The sequence below is a fragment of the Rana temporaria genome, chromosome 2, assembly GCF_905171775.1.
Source record: "Rana temporaria chromosome 2, aRanTem1.1, whole genome shotgun sequence".
Lineage (NCBI taxonomy): Eukaryota > Metazoa > Chordata > Amphibia > Anura > Ranidae > Rana > Rana temporaria.
In genome coordinates, this window is record NC_053490.1 from 421,924,000 (window position 1) to 421,947,568 (window position 23,569).

The 23,569-nt window shown below is 42.8% G+C and overlaps 1 protein-coding gene across 2 annotated transcripts in view; it reads right to left on the reverse strand.

Moving 5' to 3' along the window:
• ADGRG2 (adhesion G protein-coupled receptor G2) overlaps positions 1-23,569 on the reverse strand; it is a 216,903-nt gene that overhangs the window by 82,306 nt on the left and 111,028 nt on the right. Inside the window, exon 5 of one of the 2 annotated variants that reach the window (XM_040338219.1) lies at positions 15,200-15,250. The exons of the other annotated variant lie outside the window; for it this stretch is intronic. Within the exon in view, the coding sequence (XP_040194153.1) occupies positions 15,200-15,250 (51 nt within the window). The remainder of the gene's footprint in view (positions 1-15,199; positions 15,251-23,569) is intronic. 2 annotated transcript variants of the gene reach the window in all.

Genomic DNA, 23,569 nt, shown 5'->3' on the forward strand with positions numbered 1-23,569 from the left:
CAGCATTTAAACACTTTATAAAATAGAAATTGACTGGGGCCATCTTAAGTGTGGGCATCATGAAGCCAGACTGTATGACTTCCTGGATTTCAGCCTTGCAGATCTCGCACACGCTCAGTGCTGCACAAGCAGTGTAATAGGTTTCAGATTAGGTTTCAGCACCTGAACTGTCCAAGTCACATGATTCTTCGAGACTGGGGAGTGCACAGACTCCTGGAAAGTTACACCCACTACATTCCCAGGAATCTGTGCGGTGTAGGTTAGGAAGTTTAAGCACCTAGGTGCAGGAAGAGGGAAGATTAACTATTCTGCCTAGCAACAACACTTTGAAGGCATCTAAAAAAAAAAAAAAAATTTCTTAAAGGACTAATGACATTTTTTTAAAACTACTGATGTAATGTTATATTTATGGGTGGAACTCAACTTTAAATGTGTATTAGATATGTTGTAACATGATTGCAGGACAACCAGAGTATGGTTCGTCACAATAGAAATGAGAATATTCAGCAGCTAATAAAAACATAAAGGCCTGAATTCACACTGTAATATTACAATGAATATGAGCTAATTATGGCTGGTACATAGCTTGAGGGTCCAAGTTCCATCCCAAAATTATCCATAGGAACAAATGTAGACTCATTTGGGGGGTTGGTTTACTAAACATGTAGAGGTCGATCACCTAGCAAATTGTATGCTCACTTTGCAAAATGAATGTATAATGAACACGAGGAAGCTTAAAGGGGTTGTAAACCCTCGTGTTTTTCCACCTTAATGCATCCTATGCATTAACCACTTAAGACCCGGACCATTATGCAGGTAGAGGACCTGGCCCCTTTTTGCGATTTTAACTGACAATTGCGCGACGTGGCTCCCAAACAAAATTGGCGTCCTTTTTTCCCCACAAATAGAGCTTTTTTTTTGGTGGTATTTGATCACCTCTGCGTTTTTTTTATTTTTTTAGATATAAACAAAAATAGAGCGACAAATAAAAAAAAAATGCTATGGCCCGGATTCACATATGTTTGTGCGGGCGTAACGTATCCTATTTACGTTACGCCTCCGCAACTTTGACAGGCAAGTGCCGTATTCTCAAACCAAAGTTGCGGCGGCGTAGCGTAAATAGGCCGGCATAAGCCCGCCTAATTCAAATGTGGTTGTTGTGGGCGTGTGTTATGTAAATTTACTGTGACCCCACGTAAGTGACGCTTTTTACGAACGGTGCATGCACCGTCCGTGAAAGTATCCCAGTGCGCATGCTCCAAATTAACCCGCAAGAAGCCAATGCTTTCGACGTGAACGTAAATGACGCCCAGCCCTATTCGCGAACGACTTACGCGAACGACGTAAAATTTCCAAAATTCAACGTGGGAACGACGTCCATACTTGACATTGGTACGCCTCATGTACGCCTCATATAGCAGGGGTAACTTTACGCCGGGAAAATTCTAACATAAACGGCGTATCTGAACTGCGTCGGCCAGGCGTACGTTTGTGAATTCGCGTATCTAGCTGATTTACATATTTCTAGGCGTAAATCAGCCTACACGCCCCTAGCGGCCAGCGTAAATATGCAGTTAAGATACGACGGCGTAAGAGACTTACGGCGGTCGGATCTAATACAAATCAATGCGTAACTGATTCTAAGAATCAGGCGCATAGATACGACGGCTCGGACTCAGAGTTACGACGGCGTATCTGGAGATACGCCGGCGTAACTCGTACGAGAATCCGGGCCTATATTTTTTACTTTTTGCTAAAATAAGTATCCCCAAAAAAATATATAAAAAATCATGTTTTTTCCTCAGTTTAGGCCGATACGTATTCTTCTACTTATTTTTGATAAAAAAAATCGCAATAAGCGTTTATTGATTGGTTTGCGCAAAAGTTATAGTTTTTACAAAATAGGGGATAGTTTTATGGCATTTTTATTAATAATTTTTTTTTTTACTAGTAATGGCGGCGATCAGCGATTTTTTTTGTGACTGCGACATTATGGCGGACACATCGGACCCTTTTGACACGTTTTTGGGACCATTGTCATTTTCACAGCAAAAAAGTGCTATAAAAATGCACTGTTACTGTGAAAATTACAATGGCAGTGAAGGGTTTAACCCCTTGGGGGCACTAAGGGGTTAAGTGTGCCCTAAGGGAGTGATTCTTACTGTATGGGGGCGTGGCTGTAGGTGTGACGTCACTGATCGTCGTTCCAAATACAGGGAACAGATGATCAGTGACACTGCCACAGAGAAGAACGGGGAAGGTGTGTTTATACACACCGCTCACCGTTCTTCAGCTCCTGCGACCTGATCGCGGGACACCGGTGGCGATCGGGTCCGCGGGTCCCCCGGCGTGGTCACGGAGGACAGCACCGGGTCAAGAGCGCGCCGACGGCGATCGCGACCCACGGCTGGGCATTTTAAAGGGGACGTACCTATACGTCCATGTGCCCAGCCGTGCCATTCTGCCGGCGTATATCGGTGTTAGGTGGTCCTTAAGTGGTTAAGGTGGAAAAACTTCTGGCAGTGACCGCCCCACCCCCTCTTTTACTTATCTGAGCCCCATATTTCCCTCACCGGAGACGTGCTCTCCCTCTCTCCACGGGGTCCCGGCTCTTGATTGGATAGATTGATAGCAGTGCAGCCATTGGCTCCCGCTGCTGTCAATCAAATCCAATGACGTGGGAGCTGGGGGGTGGGGCCGAGTCCGGCATTCGTGTCTATGGATGCAAATGCTGGAATTCAGAGCACGCCCGCAAGATAACCCCCACCGGAGAGCGCTGCACCTAGGGGGTTATCTTATGCGAGGAGGAGCCACGATAGCCACCTGGGGACCCCAGAGGAGGAGGATCGGGGCCACTCTGGAGGTAAGTGGAGGTAAGTATGACATGTTTGTTATTTAAAAAAAAAAAACACAAAGGTTTACAATCAACATACAAAACATACAAAATATGAACATGTACTTTCTAAGTAAACAGCTTCTACTCAGTAAATCAACCCTATTGCATATGCATGTGTGTTGGAAGTGAACCTGTCAGCCCTTTGAATCGTTCACTTTAGGCCTCATTCACACTGGACGTTTTTGGACGGTTTTACAGCTGCTGTTTTTGGCTTCAGACGTTTTTTTTCTACAGTCAATAATCTCCTCATGATGTTATCCTCTGTGTCCATGCACATATAGGCTGTTATCAATTGTTTTTGGCTGGGGCGTTTTTTGGCTGTAAAAAAACCCTCAAAACTAGTTGGTTCTGAGAGGAGTTTTTCAGCTGTTTTCAGTTAAAACATGTAAAAAAACACTGATAAATGTTTAATAACGCAGCTTACCAGTGTTTTTTAATGTTTTGATTCATTAAAAAAAAATAATAATAAAAAAATACGCAAAAAAAAATGCAAACGCGGAAAAAAACGCTTACAAACACTCATAGATGCTAAAACTCACTGCAAAGCTACTGGTGTGAAGGCCTAAAATTTGATTTCAAATGTTAAAAAAGGTTGAAAGGTACACTTTAATAAATCCTTCCAAAAGTAAAGTTTTTAAAAGTATTTGTATTTGAAAAAGAATTAAAGTTATGCCCCGTACACACGATCCGAATATCGTACGACTTTTTTCGCTTAATAGTCGCAAGTAGAAATTGAATAGGTTATTAAAGTCACGAAAATTCTCGTACGTCAGAAAAAAAAAATCGTAAGTGATGTCACGTGTTGTAATGTATTTGTATTGTATTTTCAGACGACAACTGTACTGATTAAACGAAAAGCGTACGATCTGGCATCGTACGAGGAAAATTTTCGTGCTTGTCCGATCTAAAAATATCTCGAAAATAGTGTACACACGATCCGAAAATCGTACGATTCGTTGCTGGTTGTACCCAAGTTGATCGATCAAGTTGGTACATTCAACCTGCCCACACACGGTTCAAATTTCGTCTGGTTCCTGCTTAACCGGCCAAGATTCAAACCATCTATGGCTGGCCTTAAGTTATCCTCCTAACCAGGGCTTTTTCAGAGAATAGGTGCAGGAACTCACCACTTGTGAGTCACTTTGTGCCTCTGTCCCTACCCTCCTCTGAGCACATCCCTTGGTTCCACCTCCTACCCACTTTCCAGTACCGCCCCTTTTAGAGAATACAGAACCAAGTATTATTTTGTGGTGCTAAATAATTTGTATGGAATTTGTTAATGATAACAAGAAAAGTAGTTAAAGTGGAGCTCCACCCTCATCGGATTCCTCCCCCCCTCCGGTGGCACAATTGCCACCTTTCAGGGGGAGGGGGTGCAGATACCTGTCTAGGACAGGTATTTGCACCCACTTCCATGCATACAATCTGCGGGTAGTTCGTCACTTCCCGGTCCCCCCGTTGTGTTCTGGGAAACACACGGCTCCCAGAACACAACGGTGACCAGTAAAAGGCGCGCAGCGCTGCTCGCGCATGTGCAGTAGGGAACCGGGAAGTGAAGCTGCAACGCTTCACTTCCTGGTTCCCTCACCCATGATGGCGGTGGGGGCAGCTGAGAGACGAGCTGGACTCCAGGACAGGTAAGTGTCCTAATATTATAAAGTCAGCAGCTGCAGTATTTGTAGCTGCTGGCTTTTAATATTTTTTTTTTACGTCGGACCTCCACTTTTAAATAGATCCTCTGCAGCCAGCAACAATATACCCCACCCCAGCAATAATAGATCTCCCCAGCAACAATAGATTCCCCCAGCGACAATAGATCCCCCCAGCAATAACAGATACCCCTAGAAAAATAGACCCCCAGCAATAACAGATACCCCAGCAACAATAGATGCCCCCAGCAACAATAGATGCCCCCAGCAACAATAGATGCCCCCAGCAACAATAGATCCCCCCAGCAACAATAGATGCCCCCAGCAACAATAGATACCCCCAGCAATAATGGATAACACCAACACGACCCATTCCAGCAACAACAGATCAACCCAGCAACAATAGATCCCCCCAACTCGACCCACTCCAACAAAAACAGATCCCCCCAACAACAATACACCCCCCCCACACAACATTATACCCCCCCGCAACAATGGGCTGCCCATTACAAAATACCACCCAGCGACGATAGATCCAGCCCAGCAACAATAGATCTACCCCTGCAACAATAAACTCACAGCAACAACAGATTTCCCAGAAGCCAGTATCAATAGACCATCCAGCAGCCAGCAACAATAGACCCCTCCCTCATCAATTGATCCCTGCCCCATTACAATAAACCTCTCCCTTAACAATTGACCCTCCCCCAACAACAATAGACCCCCCCACATACAAAAACTAATTCCTACATCAATAGACCCTCCAACATACTCCAGTACCTCTTGCCATTACATAAATTTAGTGCTGGAGGTGCCGGAAATGCGTCTGTCATTTACCATTGTGTATATGCCCACACATGTGACTCTGCAGTCATGTAGGCTGCATGGATAAGAAAAAGGAGAAAATGAAGAACTTAGAAGGGAACTGAGATTGGAGCATGCTCCACAGTGGACATCAGCTGGTCTACACATTCTCAGACTGTGGCAACACAGAGAAGATGGGAGGGACAGCTGGAGGCACGATCAACCATGTATGTTTCACTCTACACAAAATGAATGCTTTATTGGCATTGTGAGTATGAACACTCTATGGAGATTTACTAAAACAGGGGCACACAGAATCTTGGGCGGCTGTGCATAGTAACCAATCAGCTTCTAACTTCAGCTTGTTCAGTTAAAACGTTAGTAAACCGCAGCCTTAGAACAAAGCCCTCCAGTGGCTTGCTGACAGGGTTTTCATGTTCACCCGGTCTTCCTTCTGGGTTTGTTCTAGTTGCAGCCAGAGACATAAGCAAGTCCTCAAGGTTTGTTCAAGTTCTTTAGTTCTGGCCATAGAATGCATCCCTATTCCCTATCCAAGCTATACCCAAAATAGATGTAGCACCCTGGTGTTTAGGCAGGGTTGCTCACAAATTCAGTCTAGTAAGTAAGGTAGTAAGTGTCCTGGCTAATTGTTAGAAGATCCACAAATTTTTCCCTAGATCTGGGTTTGCTGCACTTCTCTCTTCTGTCACTGGGTGGCACTGTTGCCCGTGACATTGGATTGATAAGGGCATAGTGAAGCCAGACTATGATTAGATGGTTGTCTCGGCCAATTGGCCTGCTCGGAGAGCCTATTTATTTGGCAGGAGTCAGGTGATCGCTGTTCTGTGCCACCCGGACGGCTGTCTTGGTGGACGTGTGTCAAAATGCTCTGGGTTGCTAAGCCAGAACCCTGAGGCCTATCCTGGGAGTACCTGGCTGCTAAACAGCCCAAGGCCTATAAAAGAGTAGTGCAGGGTTGAGGCTTGAGGCCTGGAGTTCAACCAAAATGCAGAGGTTCAGCCGGATGGGGAACCAAGTCGTTGCTATCGGGAATGATCATTCCGGTTGCCAGCGGCAATCACGAATAAAGGCCAGAGGTAAAAGGGAAGCAGTCGCCACTAAGGGACCATCCCTCCTATTATCAGAGGCCAGTTCATGGAAGTCTGAAATAAGTACCAGAGCAGCCTTCTTCACTAGCTGGGGATGGTGAAAAAGTGGGAAAGCTTCAGCAATTGCCAAGCCAGGGACATAGCAGGTTAGCGGTGGGTGAGGCTTGAGGAGTATACAGCGGGTTAGCTGTGGAAGAGCTCAGAGGATCCAGTGACAACTGGGAACATGAAGTCTAGTGAGAGACTGGGAGCTCAGTGAGTGAGTATCTACAGTGGGACACTGTAAGATGTAAGAGAAGACCCATACCAAGTTACTGTGAGCTACATGTGAGGATTACTATTGGCTGTTGCAAGTTCAGTTGCCATAGGAGACAGCAATTATACAAATACAGGGACCATATCTGGCTTGAAGGCCCTTAACCTGTATATCTGTCTGCCTATTTTGTCTCAGAGTCTGCCAATTACCATTGCCTCTGCCTAAGGGTGTCCTGGCCCTAACCCTTCTCCAGTTATTGTTATGAGACAATAAATCTGTTTTGTTCACATCCAAAAAGTGGCTGGCACCCAATCATTCCATCTTGCATTACACCCACTATGCCTAGTATACCACTCTACCAGGAAGGATGTCAGCTCTCCCTGATTCTGTAGGCCTTTGGAGGTCAGGGCCAGCGCTACATAAAGAAACAAAAAAAATAAATACAAAACCCCTACACACTTATTGAGCCTGTGAAGAAAGCATGACAATTCTTGCTTCCTGGCTGAGGGAAAGACCCATCAAATCCAGCGGCTCCTACGGGAGTGATCGCTACATATGTATACTGCTTTGTGCAAAAATTTCGGTAATAGACCACTCTGCAAAAACTAAACTGTACTAAAGCAGCTGGCTCAGTTGGGGCAATAGCCAAAATAATGGTGTTTTAAAGACATGGTTTAAATATGAATAGCCGTGCTGTATGGGTTAACATGTAAACACACATAGATAATACATAGACAATTGTGGCAATATTAGAGCAACAGTAGCAATACATGGGCTTCTGAGACAATACATTGGCAGCTGTGGTAGGTTGTCATTTGATATTATCTTTGATATCTGCCTGGAGTTCAGATCTTGCATCCCTTTACACAATGGAATAAATATATTGGATGTCTTTGACCAAGTGGAATGTCCAATATTAGAGCTATACACTGAATCAACCACTCTAAAGGGAGTGCACACAGGCTGAATATCAGGCGGCATCGGCCGGTTCAATAGAAACCAGCCGACATTCCGCCTGTGTGTTTGGCACAGAAGTCGGCTTCTATCGAAAGGGCATAACTAAAAAAGGTCTGCTGATCGGTACCCAATCAGTACTCTCAACCAAAGGCAGAGAGTACTGACTGGTGTCTTCTGGTGGGGGGCAGTCTGCTTGGCTCTGATGAAGAGGCGTAGAGTTTTGAAACTCGTCAGCCGGTGGTGACTCCCTTCACTTTCTCTACGATCGATTGGAGTATAGTTCAAGGTCACCTCTTTGCAGCTTATGTCGACTAAGCTTTACTACGATGTTGTCCAACACCTTTGTGAGTAGGCCTTGTATATATTTTAATTATATTAAAATCTTTTAAACGGTAATACACTAGGCTGGTGCGCCTTTGTTTTGTTTTGTTTTTTCTCGTCCTGGAATCTCTGTGCATTCAAAATGCCATTAATAAAATGCACCTGTAGCCCCCTGTTCCTAAAAATGGGGCTATAGTGTAAATTTCATTTTTGGCTGAGCTGTAAACACTTTAGATTGATTGTATATAGTTATTTGGCTATGCCACACACTTGACTGAGTTGTGCATTTCTCACTGTTGTCAGTAGGTGTCACTGGTACCACAGGCCAGTATGAAAATTACAACAAGGTTGAGCTGTAATTAATATTCTTTTTCCAGACACAGCCCAGTAGGAGGTTCCTGGGCGCTGTGTATTCTGGGAGGGGGTATTTATGAGACAGATGCCATGTGTGCTAGTCAGTTCTTACCTTGCTCTGCAAGTAGGCCCAGAAGCCCGAGCCAAGCTGAAGAGATCCAGGGGAGGACCCTTGCTGGAGAGAGCCAGGATGAAGGCTGGTCTCTCAGGAGGGCCTGGTGACTCAGTTGGAGGACGCACCTACATTTAAACTATCCTTACAGTACCACCAGATGGCTTAAAGGTTCTGGTACTGCGAAGCTGTTCTACAAATCTAAATCAAGGTAACTAGCTCCTGGCTGCTAAGTCTGTGAGAGAGACGTATCTGAGAGTGCTACTGCCTGCTAAGTCTGTGAGAGAGACTTGTCTAGGAGTTCTACTGGCTGTTAAGTCCTGTGAGAGAGGCTTATCCAGAAATCATACCGGTTGCTAGGTCTGTGTGAGAGACCTATCCAGGTATCCAAGATCTTCTAAAAGAAAGTTGTTTTGTCTTTGGATTCAAGGAGTCTGTAAGTGATCTGCAAAAAGGTATCCGAAACCTCCCCTAACCCTCTCTGCTATTACTACTTTCAAGTTCTCCATTAAAACATTGAAAATATATAAAGTGACTGGCGCCCAAATTCTGTTCTAACTTCCCATTATAGCCATGGACTCAGCCCTGGGGTGAAGGTAAGCTCACTCCCTGCCTCTGGAGGTACCTCTTTGTTCATTGTCCATAGCATACGCCTGCCCATACCATAACACAACCGCCACCATGGGCCACACGATCCACAACATTGATATCAGCAAACTGCTCACCCACACAACGCCATACACGCGGTCTGCCATCTGCCCTGTACAGTGAAAACCAGGATTCATCCATGAAGAGAACACCTCTCCAAAGTGCCAGACGTCATAGAATGTGAGCATTTGCCCACTCAAGTCATTTACGAATCTTGGAGGTGAAGATGCTGGATGTGGAGGTCCTGGACTGGTGTGGTTACACGTTGTCTACGGTTATTAGGCCGGTTGGATGTACTGCCAAATTCTCTGAAATGCCTTTGGAGATTTTCAAGGACAACAGCTCTGGTGGACTTTCCTGCAGTCAGCATGCCAATTGCAAGCTCCCTCAAAACTTGCAACATCTGTGGCATTGTGCTGTGTGATAAAACTGCACATTTTAGAGTGGTCTTTCATTGTGGCTGTTTTTTTTTTTACCAATAAATAGCAGTAATACTGCACAATGATGGCTTTCATATATTTTTTTATGAGATTGTGGTATATACCTGCATGGATGCTTGAGAAGTTACCACTGTTACATTGGCTGGAAGGATTTCTAGGCTGTGGCATTTAAGTGGAGTGGTTATCCCTAGACATATCTATAGTCTATCTCTGGTGATTGGCCATTTTATACGGTGGTGGTATCTGCACGAATTGGTGAACAGAGAATAGTCACGGAGGAGGGATTAATTAATTAAGAAAAACAGTGAAACAGCACTGAAGATAATCATTACTTATGTATATATGTTTTCTTAGTTTTTTTGGTGTTTAGATATACTAAGTTTATATATATAAAACCATTTCTTGATATTTATATATATATATATATATATATATAATCAAAGTTTTATATTGTTTGAGATTTGTGAATGGCATTTGATGATTTAAGGTAAAATAGGACGTGGAGGGTTGGTCCTATATTTATTGATTTTTCATTTTTAGGCACAAACTGGTAAAAATATTCACTGAAGTCATTACCACGTATAACGATTTTGATGGTTAGCGCAGTTAGTACACATTTTTTTTGTATTCAACATTTCACCTACCTGGTAGGGATCACTTAGCTGCAGCAAACATTTACTGATTTGAAACTCCAACATATATTTTTTGGCGCCGGTGACACGTATTTTGCAGTCGGCTCTCGGCTGCTGCCGCTGCCATCCTCGGTAAGGGAATTAGGAATTGAAGCCTTGCAGTTTCACTTCCTGGTTCCCTACTGCGCATGCATGAGTCACGCTGCGCGTCCTCACTGGTCTCTGCTGTCTTCTGGGACCTGTGTGTATTCCCAGAAGACAGCGGGGGAGGACAGTGTAGGTGCCGGAAGTGGGGTAGGTCACCTCGATCACTGAAGTGATCTATGCCCAGAAGTGGGAGCAAATACCTGTATCACACAGGTATCTGCTCCCTCCTCCCCCCTGAAAGATGCCAAATGTGACACCGGAGGGGAGAGGGAGAATTCCAAAAAGTGGAAGTTCCATTTTTGGGAACTCCACTTTAACACAGATTTAGACAGATTTGCGAACGATATTTGAGATAAACAGGCCTTTTGTGTACTTAGAAAAAGTCATAGATCTTTACGTTCAGCTCATGATAAAAAGGGGCAAATACAAAAGTGTTTTTCTCAGTATACTTTATGGAATGAAATGATAAGGACCATGTAGCTTTTCCGTCTCATTCAAGAAACACTCTTTCTGCTGCTTCTGTATCATCACAAAGTGTTTCTTCACCAGCAGCATCTTCAAGGAAGGTAGTGTTACAAACCACTGCCTCCCAAAAATACACAATGAGGTTGAGTTGCTAACACTGGAGAGTGCAAAATCTGGTGCAGTTGTGCATGGTAGCCAATCAGCTTCTAACTTCAGCTTGTTCCGCTTTGATAATAAAACCTGGAAACAGATTGGTTTCTGTGCAGAGCTGCTCCATATTTTGCACTCTCCAGTTTTCGTAAATCAACCTTAGACTGCATTTCACATTCCCAGTGTAACAAAATGACTTTCAATTTGTAAAACTATTCCACACTGATATTTTAATTAAAATTTCCCTAAAATTTCAATTTGTTCTGAAAACAACAAAAACAAAAACAGGAAAAAGTTTTTTTCCCATTTCTGTAAATTTTACATTTCCATTTAAGAGTCTTTAAAGAACTTAGCCATGTTATACCCAAGACAGTTTAAAAACTAAAAATGGTACCAGCTGATTGATGAAAAGCTAATAAAATATATATCTGATAACTATAGACCAGTCGACCTAACATCAATATCATGTAAACTATTGGAAGGTACCATAGACAATTTTTTACTGATGAAAATGGTATCATGAAGGATCGCTCTTGCCAGACCTACTTCTTAACATTCTTTAAGGAAGTAAGCTGCAATCTGGATAGAGGAATGCCTGTGGATATAGTGAATTTTGCCAAAGCATTTAATACAGTTCCCCATAAACGCTTAGGGCCAGATTCAGGTAGGGCAGCGTAACTTTGTGCGGGCGTAGTGTATGGTATTTACGCTATGCCGCCGCAAGTTAGAGAGGCAAGTGCTGTATTCACAAAGCACTTGCTCCCTAAGTTACGGCGGCGTAGCGTAAATGTGCCGGTGTAAGCGCACCTAATTCAAATGAGGAAGAGGTGGGCGTGTTTTAGGGAAATTAAGCATGACCCCACGTAAATGACGTTATCAACGAACGGCACATGCGCCGTCCGTGGACGTATCCCAGTGCACATGCGTCAGATAGAATGCCTAAGATACGTCGAACACTGCCTACGACGTGAACGTGACTTACGCACAGCCCTATTCGCGTACGACTTACGCAAACAACGTAAAAAGATAGGCTTGTTCTGACGTCCATACCTTGCATGGGCTACGCCACCTAGGGAGCAGCTTTATCTTTAAGCTGGTGTATCTCTTACGTAAACGGCGTAACTAATTGCGACGGGCGCACGTACGTTCGAGAATCAGCGTATCTAGCTCATTTGCATGCTCGGTGTGGAAAACAACGGAAGCGCCACCTAGCGGCCAGTGTAAATATGCACCCTAAGATACGACGGCGTAGGAGACTTAAGCCGCTCGTATCTTAGCCTAATTTAAGCGTATCTGGTTTCCAGAATACGCTTAAATTTATGACGGCGTAGATTCAGAGTTACGACGGCGTATCTGCTGATACGCCGGTGTAACTCTCTCTGAATCTAGCCCATAATTTACAAACTGAGGTTCTTTTGCATTGACAGTAGTTTATGTACCTGAATGGAAAACTGGTTACAGGAGCATGTCCAGAGGGTGGTGATAAATAGTGTATCTTTTGAATGTTTTGGAGTTGCAAGCGGGGTACTCCAAGGCACTGACCTGGGACAAATTCTGTTTAATTTGTTCAAAAACGATATAAAGATAAATAGTTCAAGCTCAGTGTTTGCTGACAATTAAAAAGCTAAGCAGGGTAATAACTTCCCAGCAGGATATAGAAATTTTACAAGATCTCGATAAAAGAAGGTGTGGATAACTAAAAGAGGTTTTGTATTGAAAATGTTTAACTAATGCATTTTAGGGGCTAAGTTGCTCCCTAGGGAGATAACCTCTATGTGAATCAAGGATGGAAAAGGATATGGGGTTCCTAGTAGGGCACAGGCTCAGCAATAGCACACAATGCCATGTGGCAGCAAGAAAAACTAGAAGACTATTAGCATGCATTAAAATTGGTATATACTGTGCCCAAGAGACAATACTAATTCTATAGCTGTACAAAACTCTGGTTCAGCACATCTTAAAGTGGAGTTCCACCCATAAATATAACATTACATCAGTAGTTTTAAAAAAATGTCATTAGTCCTTTAAGAAAATTTTTTTTTTTTTTAGATGCCTTCAAAGTGTTGTTGCTAGGCAGAATAGTTAATCTTCCCTCTTCCTGCACCTAGGTGCTTAAATATGTTGTCCAGGTCTGGTCACCAGTATTCAGAATGATGTGCTGGAACTGGAGAGAGTCCAGAGTAGGGCAACAAAGCTAATAAGGGGACTGGAGGACCTCAGTTATGAGGAGCCTCTACAATCATTAAATGTATTTTCCCTGGATAGGAGATGCTTTGGAGGCGATATGATACAAATATCTAAATGGTGATTCTAGCATAGAAAAAAAAAATCAGTCTCAGGTCGCTTAAGGGCTCTTTCACACGGAGCGGACCGTTTCTGGGTCCGCTCCGTGTGTCTCCGTCGGCTCAGCGGGCATCCCCGCTGAGCTGTCGGCGGATAGGGCGGTCCCCACACACAGTGCAGGGACCGCCCGGTCTCAGCTCCGCTCTGCCCTATGGGGAACCTGATGCAGACGGACCGTCTGTCCGTCTGCATCAGTTCCGCTCCGCCGGACGGAAGAAAAATATGTTTTTCTTCCGTCCGAAAACCGGATCCCGACGGAAGCGGACGCTAGCGGATGCTCCATCCGCTAACGGACGCGATCCCATAGGGATGTATTACAAGTCCGTTAACGGACTTGTAATACACGGACGAGCGGAGCGGACGTCTGAAAGGGGCCTAAGAGGACACATGGCATCTCAATCAGGTTGGATGAGAAGCGGTTTATCAGAAACTGCATAAAAGGGTCTATACTGTTAGAGCAGTAAAGATTTGTGGTGCCAGTGGTGAGTGTTGATATTTTCAGAAATCTTTTAGATGGGCATCTTAGTGAATGCAATATGCAGGGATATAGGAAATGGCTGTGACATAAACACGTACAAACACACAATAACACAGGTTGAACTGGATGGACTGATGTCATTATTCAACCTTACCAACTATGTAATTATGATGTCATAGGGGCAAAGAGAATGATTACAATGCTTTAGGGGTCAGGAAAGTAAACAAAAAGGCATTTGTGTGTTAGAGATTTAAGAATGTAAGCCATGACAGTGACACTTGTAAACTGCTATAATATACGACAATACTTTTTATATAAAATAAGAAAAATGATACAAAAAAAGTGGAATGTCACCTCTCTGTTGTGTGAAATCTTGCAGCCCTCTCATTAGTGAATCAGCAGCGAATCAGTGGCAGTGGGTTCCCTGCTGTGCATGCTAGGGAGGGGTACTTAAGGGACAGATGCCATTGGTGCGGAGTCTGTCATCCGTCCGCGCCTTGTGGCCCGCCTGGCTAGGGGTGCGCGTTGTGAATCCTGGCTCCGGGACCACATTGGCCCGGGGTTGCAGCTTTGTTTGCTGGGCCCAGTTGTCTGGCTGGGGCCTGTACTGCAGAGGTGATCCTTCGCTATCCGTCCTGCGGGAGGAAGCCACTTGATGAAGGAAACCAGGGGAGGACCTATCCTGGCAAGGACCATGCAAGAGGCTGGTACCTTGGGAGAAGGCCTGGAAACTTCATCTGAGGATGCACTGTACACCGAGAGGCTTGACAGTGTCGCCTGTCGAATTCAAAGGTTCTAGTGAGAAAAAGCTAAAGAGATCCGGTGCTGACCTGTGGCAGAGGATTCCGGACCGAAACATCTCACCTACAAAGGAAGGTCTGTGGCAGAGACTGTACTTTATTCCGTGCGCCATCCCGGCTGCTAGGTCAGTGAGAGGGATCTATCCAGGTGAGCAAAACCCACTCTGGCTAGAGTGGCGACGAGAGCTGGAAACAGGAGTGTTTCCTTACTTGTGACTGTGCGCCTGAACCTACCTATCCTTCCACCCTTCATCCTTCTTTTCTACTAAAGTTCTTCCAAATAAACCCAAAGAGAAAAGAGGCACATTGTGTGTGGACATTGAAATTCTTCGGACTCTCTTTTTACCCTGGACAGCGAGAATATAGAGCTAACGTGCCACCCAAAATATTACCAGCAGCTCCTGCGGGGGTAGTGCTACACATGATTAATGAAACACTTTTATTTTAGTATTTTTAATTTTCTATGGCATACATAGGAAACTAGCACACAGTAATCAGCACTGTGCGCCATTGGATAATAAAACCATACAAATTTTAGGATAAGTATTTATGTGTTTTCGTGACTGATTAGAAAGCAAATAAATCACTATATTATATGGATTCTAATAAAGGTCATAAACAAAACATGAATGTATTACCGTTTGTAGCTGTTCTTTTGTGCAACAAGTGAATGTTTTTGCTGATCTGACCTGTTTCGTAGAATAATAAAAAGGTTATTAGTTTTTGCTTTTTTTAATTGGAGAGTTAGTTGCAAATTAACTATAAATGCTCTAATAAGAATAAGAAAAATAATATCTCCTTTATAGTTTATCGTTAAAATGGTCCCGGCACCACTCCACCAAAAACATTTAGGCTGGCTTAATTTCTATATGTTGCGGTAAAATATGTTTTATCGCATATTTCCACGATGCGTGGTAACAAATGATCTGCGGTAAAGTGATTTGCCGTGCCATTCGTTTTCAATAGTACCCCAATTCACCTTGCCAGTGTACCTTAATGCACGGGGCACACAACGATGCTTAGCTATCTGTGTTTTGAAAAAAAAATGGTGCATATCTAGTTTTATGTGTGTTCGAAATGAATGAGCTGCCTTAATGCAAGTGCATTGCATTAAGGCAGCTCATTCATTTCGAACACACATAAAACTAGATATGCACCATTTTTAATGGGTTTGTTAATGATTTGTTAATGCGTGTGTGTGTGTGTGTGTGTAACACAACCTGCTGGGCAGGTATGAAGGGGTCCTAAAAAGCAGTTACTGTACATTACTGTACAGGGTGTTTTAGTATTTATAACAATTGTGCTTTTTTATAAACATTTTGTATTGGGAATAAATTGTATAAAATACAGTATCAAGACAATGGGATACAACAATTTTTGCTCGTAAGCATATAAGAAAGAAGTTACTGTAATCCTTTGGGCAATAAAATTAACAGGTATGTTTTTCTTAACATAAAAATCCATATAATATTACCATTTGCCTAGTGTTTATTGAAACACCAAAAATGCATTTGTTAATATAGGTCAGCTTTAAAGCAGAAATATACCCCCTGTATTAAAAAAAAAACTGACAGGTAGGCTTTTTATGTCAGAATAGACTATGAATGTCTATTCAGTCATATGTTCAATGCTTCTCCTTACCTGTCAGGGAACTGTGCATGTGCAGCTCAGTTTGCTGTCTCAGCATGATTCTATTCTAGGACTAAGTAAATCCTGAGCACATGAACAGGTATAACATCATTCTGGCCCTGCCAATCACTGGCCGAAGACCCCAAACGCAGAAGACAACCAAATGAAGATGGAAGTGCTGGCCATGGGAAGGAGTGTGGAAAGGATAGCTTTGCTGGGCAAGCAGGGCTGTGGAGTCGGAGTCGGAGTCGAGGAGTCGGAGTCGGAGTCGGGGGAAATTTTGGGTACCTGGAGTCGGAGTCGGCAAACAATGCACCGACTCCGACTCCGACTCCTACTAAATTTAGATTGGAATTAAAAAAAAAATTCCAACAGGAGTTTTATAAAGCACTAAAAGAAGTTGAAAAGTATGATCGCTCATCAAAACTTACTGTTGAAGAAGCCATCCTTGTTTATCCAGAGATCGTTAGTGATGTGGCAGGAATAGTTACTGCAATGCCACCCACCCAAGTCAGTGTCGAAAGATTATTTTCAGCCCTAAAAATAATAAAGTCTGACTTAGGAGCCTCTATGAAAGAGGATCTGGCAGAGGCAATTCTCTTCCTTAGAACTCTACATTGAATTGATTTGCATTTGCTAAGCCTATAACTACATTTCAAGATTAATATAAACCATTTCTAGGTTTTACAGATTTTGTTTTTGGTTCATTATAGATAAGCTTTGTTTTTGTTCTAAAACAACCAAATAATGTGGTTTGTATTTTTGAACTGGTAAAGATCCTGTTCCTGATGTTTATGCCTGCTGCTACTATCCAGCCACTTGATTGATTAATATTTTTTTTTTTATAAAACTTTGTTTTCATTGTGTTTGTCTTTTGCTTAAACTGTGCAATACAGTAGACTGTTGGCTTCCCAGCCAGTAGTCCACTGGTAGGTTGCGTTTCTTTCCCTGAAGGAATGTATAAAATACATTCGCATATTAATACAGAGGAGTCGGAGTCGAGGAGTCGGAGTCGGAGTCGGAAGTACATAAAACTGAGGAGTCGGAGTCGGAGTCGGAACATTTATCTACCGACTCCACAGCCCTGTGGGCAAGTGCGTCATAATTTGCAAATTTGCTGTGAATACTTGCACATTATGGCAAAAAAACTCCTGGGCCCACAAATTTTATGTTTACAGTGGCAGTTTATTTCAACTTTAAGCAAGTAATTAATAAATCTCAGGATTTTCTAAACTGATCAGTGACAATTATCTTACATTATTTTTTAAAAATGTTTAAAATTTGAGTTTTGCTTTGAAAGTTTGCATATTCCTCTACTTGAATTTGCCTTACAAATAAAGACAATGAATCCTTTATGTGTGTGTATGTTTGGGTGTCATTGAACATTTTTCTAAAGGAATAGTTTTAAAGAGAAGTATGGGGTTCTAAAAAAATAAATAAATACTGTATGTGTATACTTACTCACCTAGGTGGATTTAGCATTGCTCCAAAGCTGCATTTGACCCTTCTGCTTCAAAGACTGAGAACTGAGTGATCAAAGACTGTTGAATGCTCAGTTTTCAGTGAGCGGTTAGACACTGCTCTGTGATCTGCCTCTCCAGTGCTCACTGCAGCGCTGGGCTGTGGAGGGCATAGGAGCAGTGTCTCGGGCTCTCAGTGGGTCGCCGAAAGGCTGAGCCAAGTGGCTGCTGCCGGTCTAGGCATCTGGGTGACTTCAGTCGACAGCAGACTTTAGCCTGATGAAGTCACTCCTGTGTTTCATAGGAAAAGTAATGCCTAGTACACATGACAGAGCCATGATTAGCTATGATTAAGCGCTAATTTATAGTGCGAAACGCATCAACTATTTTACTCCCGTGTAGTGTGCTGTGACTTGTAGTGCATTTTTAAATAAAGACAACCACCAAGGTTTTCCATTTTTTTTCCCATTACATACCAGAGCCAATTAGAAAACCATGCATTTGGCAGGCTTCAGCTTCTTATTCTAGTTTGTACATTTAGAACAACTTTTCATCAAATTTCTTCTTCCTACTGTGAACTCATGCTGAGACATAACAAACACAGAAAGATGTTTAAATGCCCATAGCAAGACTGGTTTTTGGCTGGCTGGGCATTTAAAAAGAAGACATCTAACAACCCTATTTAGATAAAAGACATACTTGTTGCAGTCTACAACCTAGGTAATCTACTCCACCTAAAACATCGGGGTTGATTTACAAAAGTAAAGTAAATATCAGTAAATAATATGAGACAGTGTTCACTTTGAATCATGTGAAAGGGAAATTAATGTTAATACTTTTCCTAGCGGGAATGGTTAATTCAAGTGACCACTGACAGTAGCAGTCAGATCCCACTGCTGTCACCAGAATATGACGATTGCACTTTCACCCTGCACAGAGATGTTCCTGCTCCTGGGTCCACAATCTAAGTGCTAGCACACAGATTGTAATCATTACTAGAGTCCATTAACTCTGCAGTCAACCCTTTACACTCACAACCAGCAGTCACCACCACTTGTTTGCTCTAGCGATTACGAACGTTCAAAATTGCCTGTGACACTTGCCACCACACTCAAACAGGAAAGTATTTAAAATATGGTATGTTTCTTCAAAAATACATGGATTCTTTCATTTCTTATTGAGAGCACTCAACAGATTTGGCTTCACTATTTAAAATGAGCTTTTTAATGAAAAGAAAAGAAAAATGGTGCAATAAATATTTACAGAAAATATATTACAAAGGAGATAATAAGCAACAGCAAAATAAATACGGTAGTATTAAAAAGGGAAAGGTACATTGCAGTTTGCCTAGTCTTTGATTTCAGCATAGCCCAATTCGTCCAATCAGGTGAATTAAAGGGGTTGTAAAGGTTAGTTTTTTTATTTTCTAAATAGGTTCCTTTAAGTTAGCGCTTTGTTGAGATTTTTTTAGCTAAATTTCAGCTTTAAACAACTGGAAATTATATCAATGTTACAAAATGTACAGGGTAGTGGAGAGGATTCCTAACAAGCAACCGTGCCTCAAGAAAATGTACCATCAGCAAAGGTTTCACATTGTTATCCTTGGATGAAGCCATAATGACGAAACGCATCAGTCTGACTGTACGGTTACCAGAAGTGAGGCATAAAGATCAACCAGAAGTGACATTCGAAGAAGCAGGAACAAGTGGTCGGGTGAGACGCAGCTGACCTTGTTCCCCTTCACTGTGTTTAACGTTCGTTTAGTGATGCAGATGATTTAAAGCATTGTATATTTTTGTGACATGTGAGTTAAATGGGAGAGATTTTCATTGTTGATAAAGTTTTTAAAAGTCATTGCACTAATGGGGTTCTCTTTTCTTTTCCCCCCATATGAGAACTCACCTTGGGTATTGCTAACATGGTCTGGAGACCGCCGTGGTTGGATTGATTAACCCTAAGGACATCAAAGCTTAGGCCCTGTATACACGATCAGTCCAAACGGATGAAAACGGACTGAAGTTCAGTTTCATCGGTCCAAACCAACCGTGTGTGGGCCCCATCAGTCATTTATCCTTCGGTCCAGAAATTTAGAACTTGCTTTAAAATTGAACTGATGGACTGGTAACCGATAGGTCAAAACCGATGGTTAGTACGCAAAAGCATCGGTTCCAAACCCGGGCATGCTCAGAATCAAGTCGACGCATGCTTGGAAGCATTGAACTTAATTTTTCTCAGCACTTTGTTGTGTTTTACGTCACCGCGTTGGGCTCGATCGGTATTTGAACTGATGGTGTGTAGGCACATCAGACCATCAGTCAGCTTCATCGGTGAACCGATGAAACTGAACTTCAGTCCATTTTCATCAGTTTGGACTGATCGTGTGTACAGGGCCTTACAGTATTTGCTGAGCATTAGAGGGTGTGCCAAATGTATTCTGTGAGTGTACACCTGATGGGGAAGTGGTGGCACACTTTTACTTGGTGCGGTGTGCTGCTTGCATATTTGAATAGAAGGGGATTTTTTATTGAAACACGATAAAGATCACAGTGATTAAACTTTTTTCTTTGAATTTTGATATGGACTTTTTAACTGTTCATATATCTCCCCAGGCCTAGTGCTTCAGGGGTTGTAATTAATAAGCTTCATAATGAGCAATAATTCACATTACATAGTTACTCATACAAGAGTAATTTTATAAATCTAAATTTACAGGACAGGACCGTACCCTTGTACCAGACTGTACTCTCCAACCAACAGAAACTCTAAAACCCCAGATCAAGTGAAATTTTTTAGCCCATGCCGCATCCATCAAATACATTTTGGCACAGTGCAGGAAGCATGCCTTAATTAGCCCTATCCCCTGCTTTACCAATGTTCCCCTGCCATGGGCGCAGGGCTTTTTTTCTCGGAGAATAGGTGTAGGAACTCCCACCTTCTGAGTCACTTCTTGTCTTTGCCCCTTACCCACCTCTGAGCACCCTCCCTTAGTTCCACCCCTTACCCACCTCCCAGTAGCGCCCCATTTAGAGAATACAGAGCCAAGTAATATCTTGTGGTGCTATGAAATTTGTATGGAATTTGATAATGATAACCAGAAAAGTAGTAAAATAGAACCACCCCCCAGCCGGCAGCAATACCACTCCCCAGCAACAATAGATTTGCCCAGAAACACGAGACCCCCCCTAGCAAAAATGGACCCCCACAACAAAATACCGCCCCAGCAGCCAGCATCGAAAGATACTCCAGCCAGCAACAATGGATCCTCTCCCTGAACAGTAAATCTCTTCCAGCAACAATAGATCCACCACCAGCAACAATAGATATCCCCAGCAACAACAGACCACCATGTTAAAAAAAATTTCCTCCAGCAACAATAGATCACCCAGCAGACAGCATTAATAGACTCTCCAGCACCCCTTGCCATTACATATATTCAGTGCTGGAGATGCCGTAATTTTGTCCCCCCCCCCTCGTTCTCGCTGAGAAAAAGCCCTGCATGGGAGAATAATGGAAATGAGCTGACAATTGGTACACTGGTGAAAAAAACGTTGGGAACCATCGTTTTAGAACCATATCAGTGCACAGTCTGCTAGAAAACCAGGGTCTAGTGGAGGCGAGATGTTGACTGACTCTTAAACTCACACTTACAAGTACAGACATTTCAGAGTTTCACCAGTGCATAATGATACACCAGAATGGGAAGCCAGCAAATATTTTTTTTTATAAAAACACTATCAGTAAAGGATTATTATTATTGATTTCTTTGACCCCACTGTGGAGATTCGCCGTCTCTAATTGGCCATAGAAAGTGATGGGGAAATTGAAAATGTTCAAGTTGGCACCAGAACAAGAGAAGAGGGTAAATCTTCCAAATTCCCCTCACTATATATGCCAATATTGATGATTAAAGACATGCCAGAGGAGTTTTGGAAGGCTTCTATTCTGAAGCCTCGTACACACGAGAAACTCGACGGGCGAAACACATTGTTTTCCTCGTCGAGTTCCTTGTCAGGCTGTCGAGGAACTCGACAAGCCAATTTTCTCCATTCCCGTCAAGGAAATAGAGAACATGCTTTCTTTTTGGCTCGTCGAGTTTCTCGACAGTTTCCTCAACGAAAATGTACACACGACCGGTTTCCTCAGCAAAAAAATATCTCCCAGCAAGTTTCTTGCTGGTTTTTGCCGAGAAACTCGGTCGTGTGTACGAGGCTTTAGGATAAGAGGCCAGGTGTGCTATGGTGTCGGTGGAGGAGTGTTATTTTACCTACATTATATCTTTATGCACTTTGGGTGTCCCCTAGGACTTTTTCATGAACAAACTTTTAAGTACTGCATTTCTTTTCTATTTTTCTACCAATTGTTACCAGCAATTTATGCTAACTGCCTTATATAACCTAAGCTCAATGAAAATGTTCTTTTTATATTTATAAATTTGTTTAGGCCATGCACATATAGAGAACTCTAACCCTAGGATGCATTCATAAATTAATCCATTCATGAAGAAATAGCAATTGTGACATTTACCATCATGTATAAACAAGTACCCAAGACTTATTTAAGTGCGGATATTATAGAACATCAAAAAATGGAAAATGCAGGTGCCAGGTAGATAGAGGGTGCCCCTTCCTATGTGTAGTGACTAAGAATTACTGCTTTATTTGTTAGGGCCAATGTATGGGCTTACTTTACCTGGTAGAATGGCCAAAAATCCTTACTACTACTACTAGATGCCTGCAATTTTCACAAATTTCTTCCAGAACAACCTCAGGATCCAAAAACCTATCTCTCCAAATAGCAATGACAGCTAGAATTGTTATGCTATAGTCATCTCCTCTCAACTTCAATGACATCCCTCCAGCTAATACATACAATGGGCTAGATTCAGCATTGATTTACGCCAGCGTATCTATAGATACGCCGTGTAAATTCAAAGCTGCGCCGGCGTATCTTTTTTCTGTATTTAGAAAGCAAGATACGCCGAAATTAGCCTAAGATCTGACTGGCGTAAGTCTCTTACACCGTCGTATCTTAGGGTGCATATTTACACTGGCCGCTAGGTGGTGCTTCTGTTGTTGAATATGCAAATGACCTAGATACGCCGATTGAAAAACGTACGTGCGCCCGGCGAATTCTTTTACGTCGTTTGCGTAAGGCTTTTCCGGCGTAACGTTGCTCCTGCTTCTATGAGGCGTACGCAATGTTAAGTATGGACGTCGTTCCCGCGTCGAATTTAGAATTTTTTACGTTGTTTGCGTAAGTCGTTCGCAAATAGGGCTGGATGTAATTTACGTTCATGTTGAAACCAATACGTCCTTGCGGCGTACTTTGGAGCAATGCACACTGGGATATGTACACGGACGGCGCATGCGCCGTTCGTAAAAAAAACGTCAATCACGTCGGGTCACCACCCATTTACATAAAATACGTCCCCCTCATACTCATTTGAATTAGGCGCGCTTACGCCGGCCCCATTTATGCTACGCCGCTGTAACTTAGGAAGCAAGTGCTTTGTGAATACAGCACTTGCCTCTCTGATTTACGGCGGCGTAGTGTTAAATACTATACGCTACGCCTCCGTAACAATGCGCCCGGCTACCTGAATCTAGCCCAATGGGTGGTATAAATGGCCAATAGGAAAGCACAGAGGTGTCGGAGGAGCTGAACCACAGAGTAGGGTGCATGCCAGTTTTGGCTAATCTTCTTCAGATATCTGCTAGGAGAGCCCAGGGATTTTCTGCATGGGTAAGCCACTATCTACCTGTTGCCCTGAGGTTCATTGACCTGTTACCAATTTTACTTCCGTGCAACTAAGACCAATCAATGTGTAAGCAGGGGCTGTTTTTAATTATTCAGATTCATCTATCATTGTTGGAAGATTTCATAGCCATATAACTTGACTTGTTAATTGTGTTACATTTA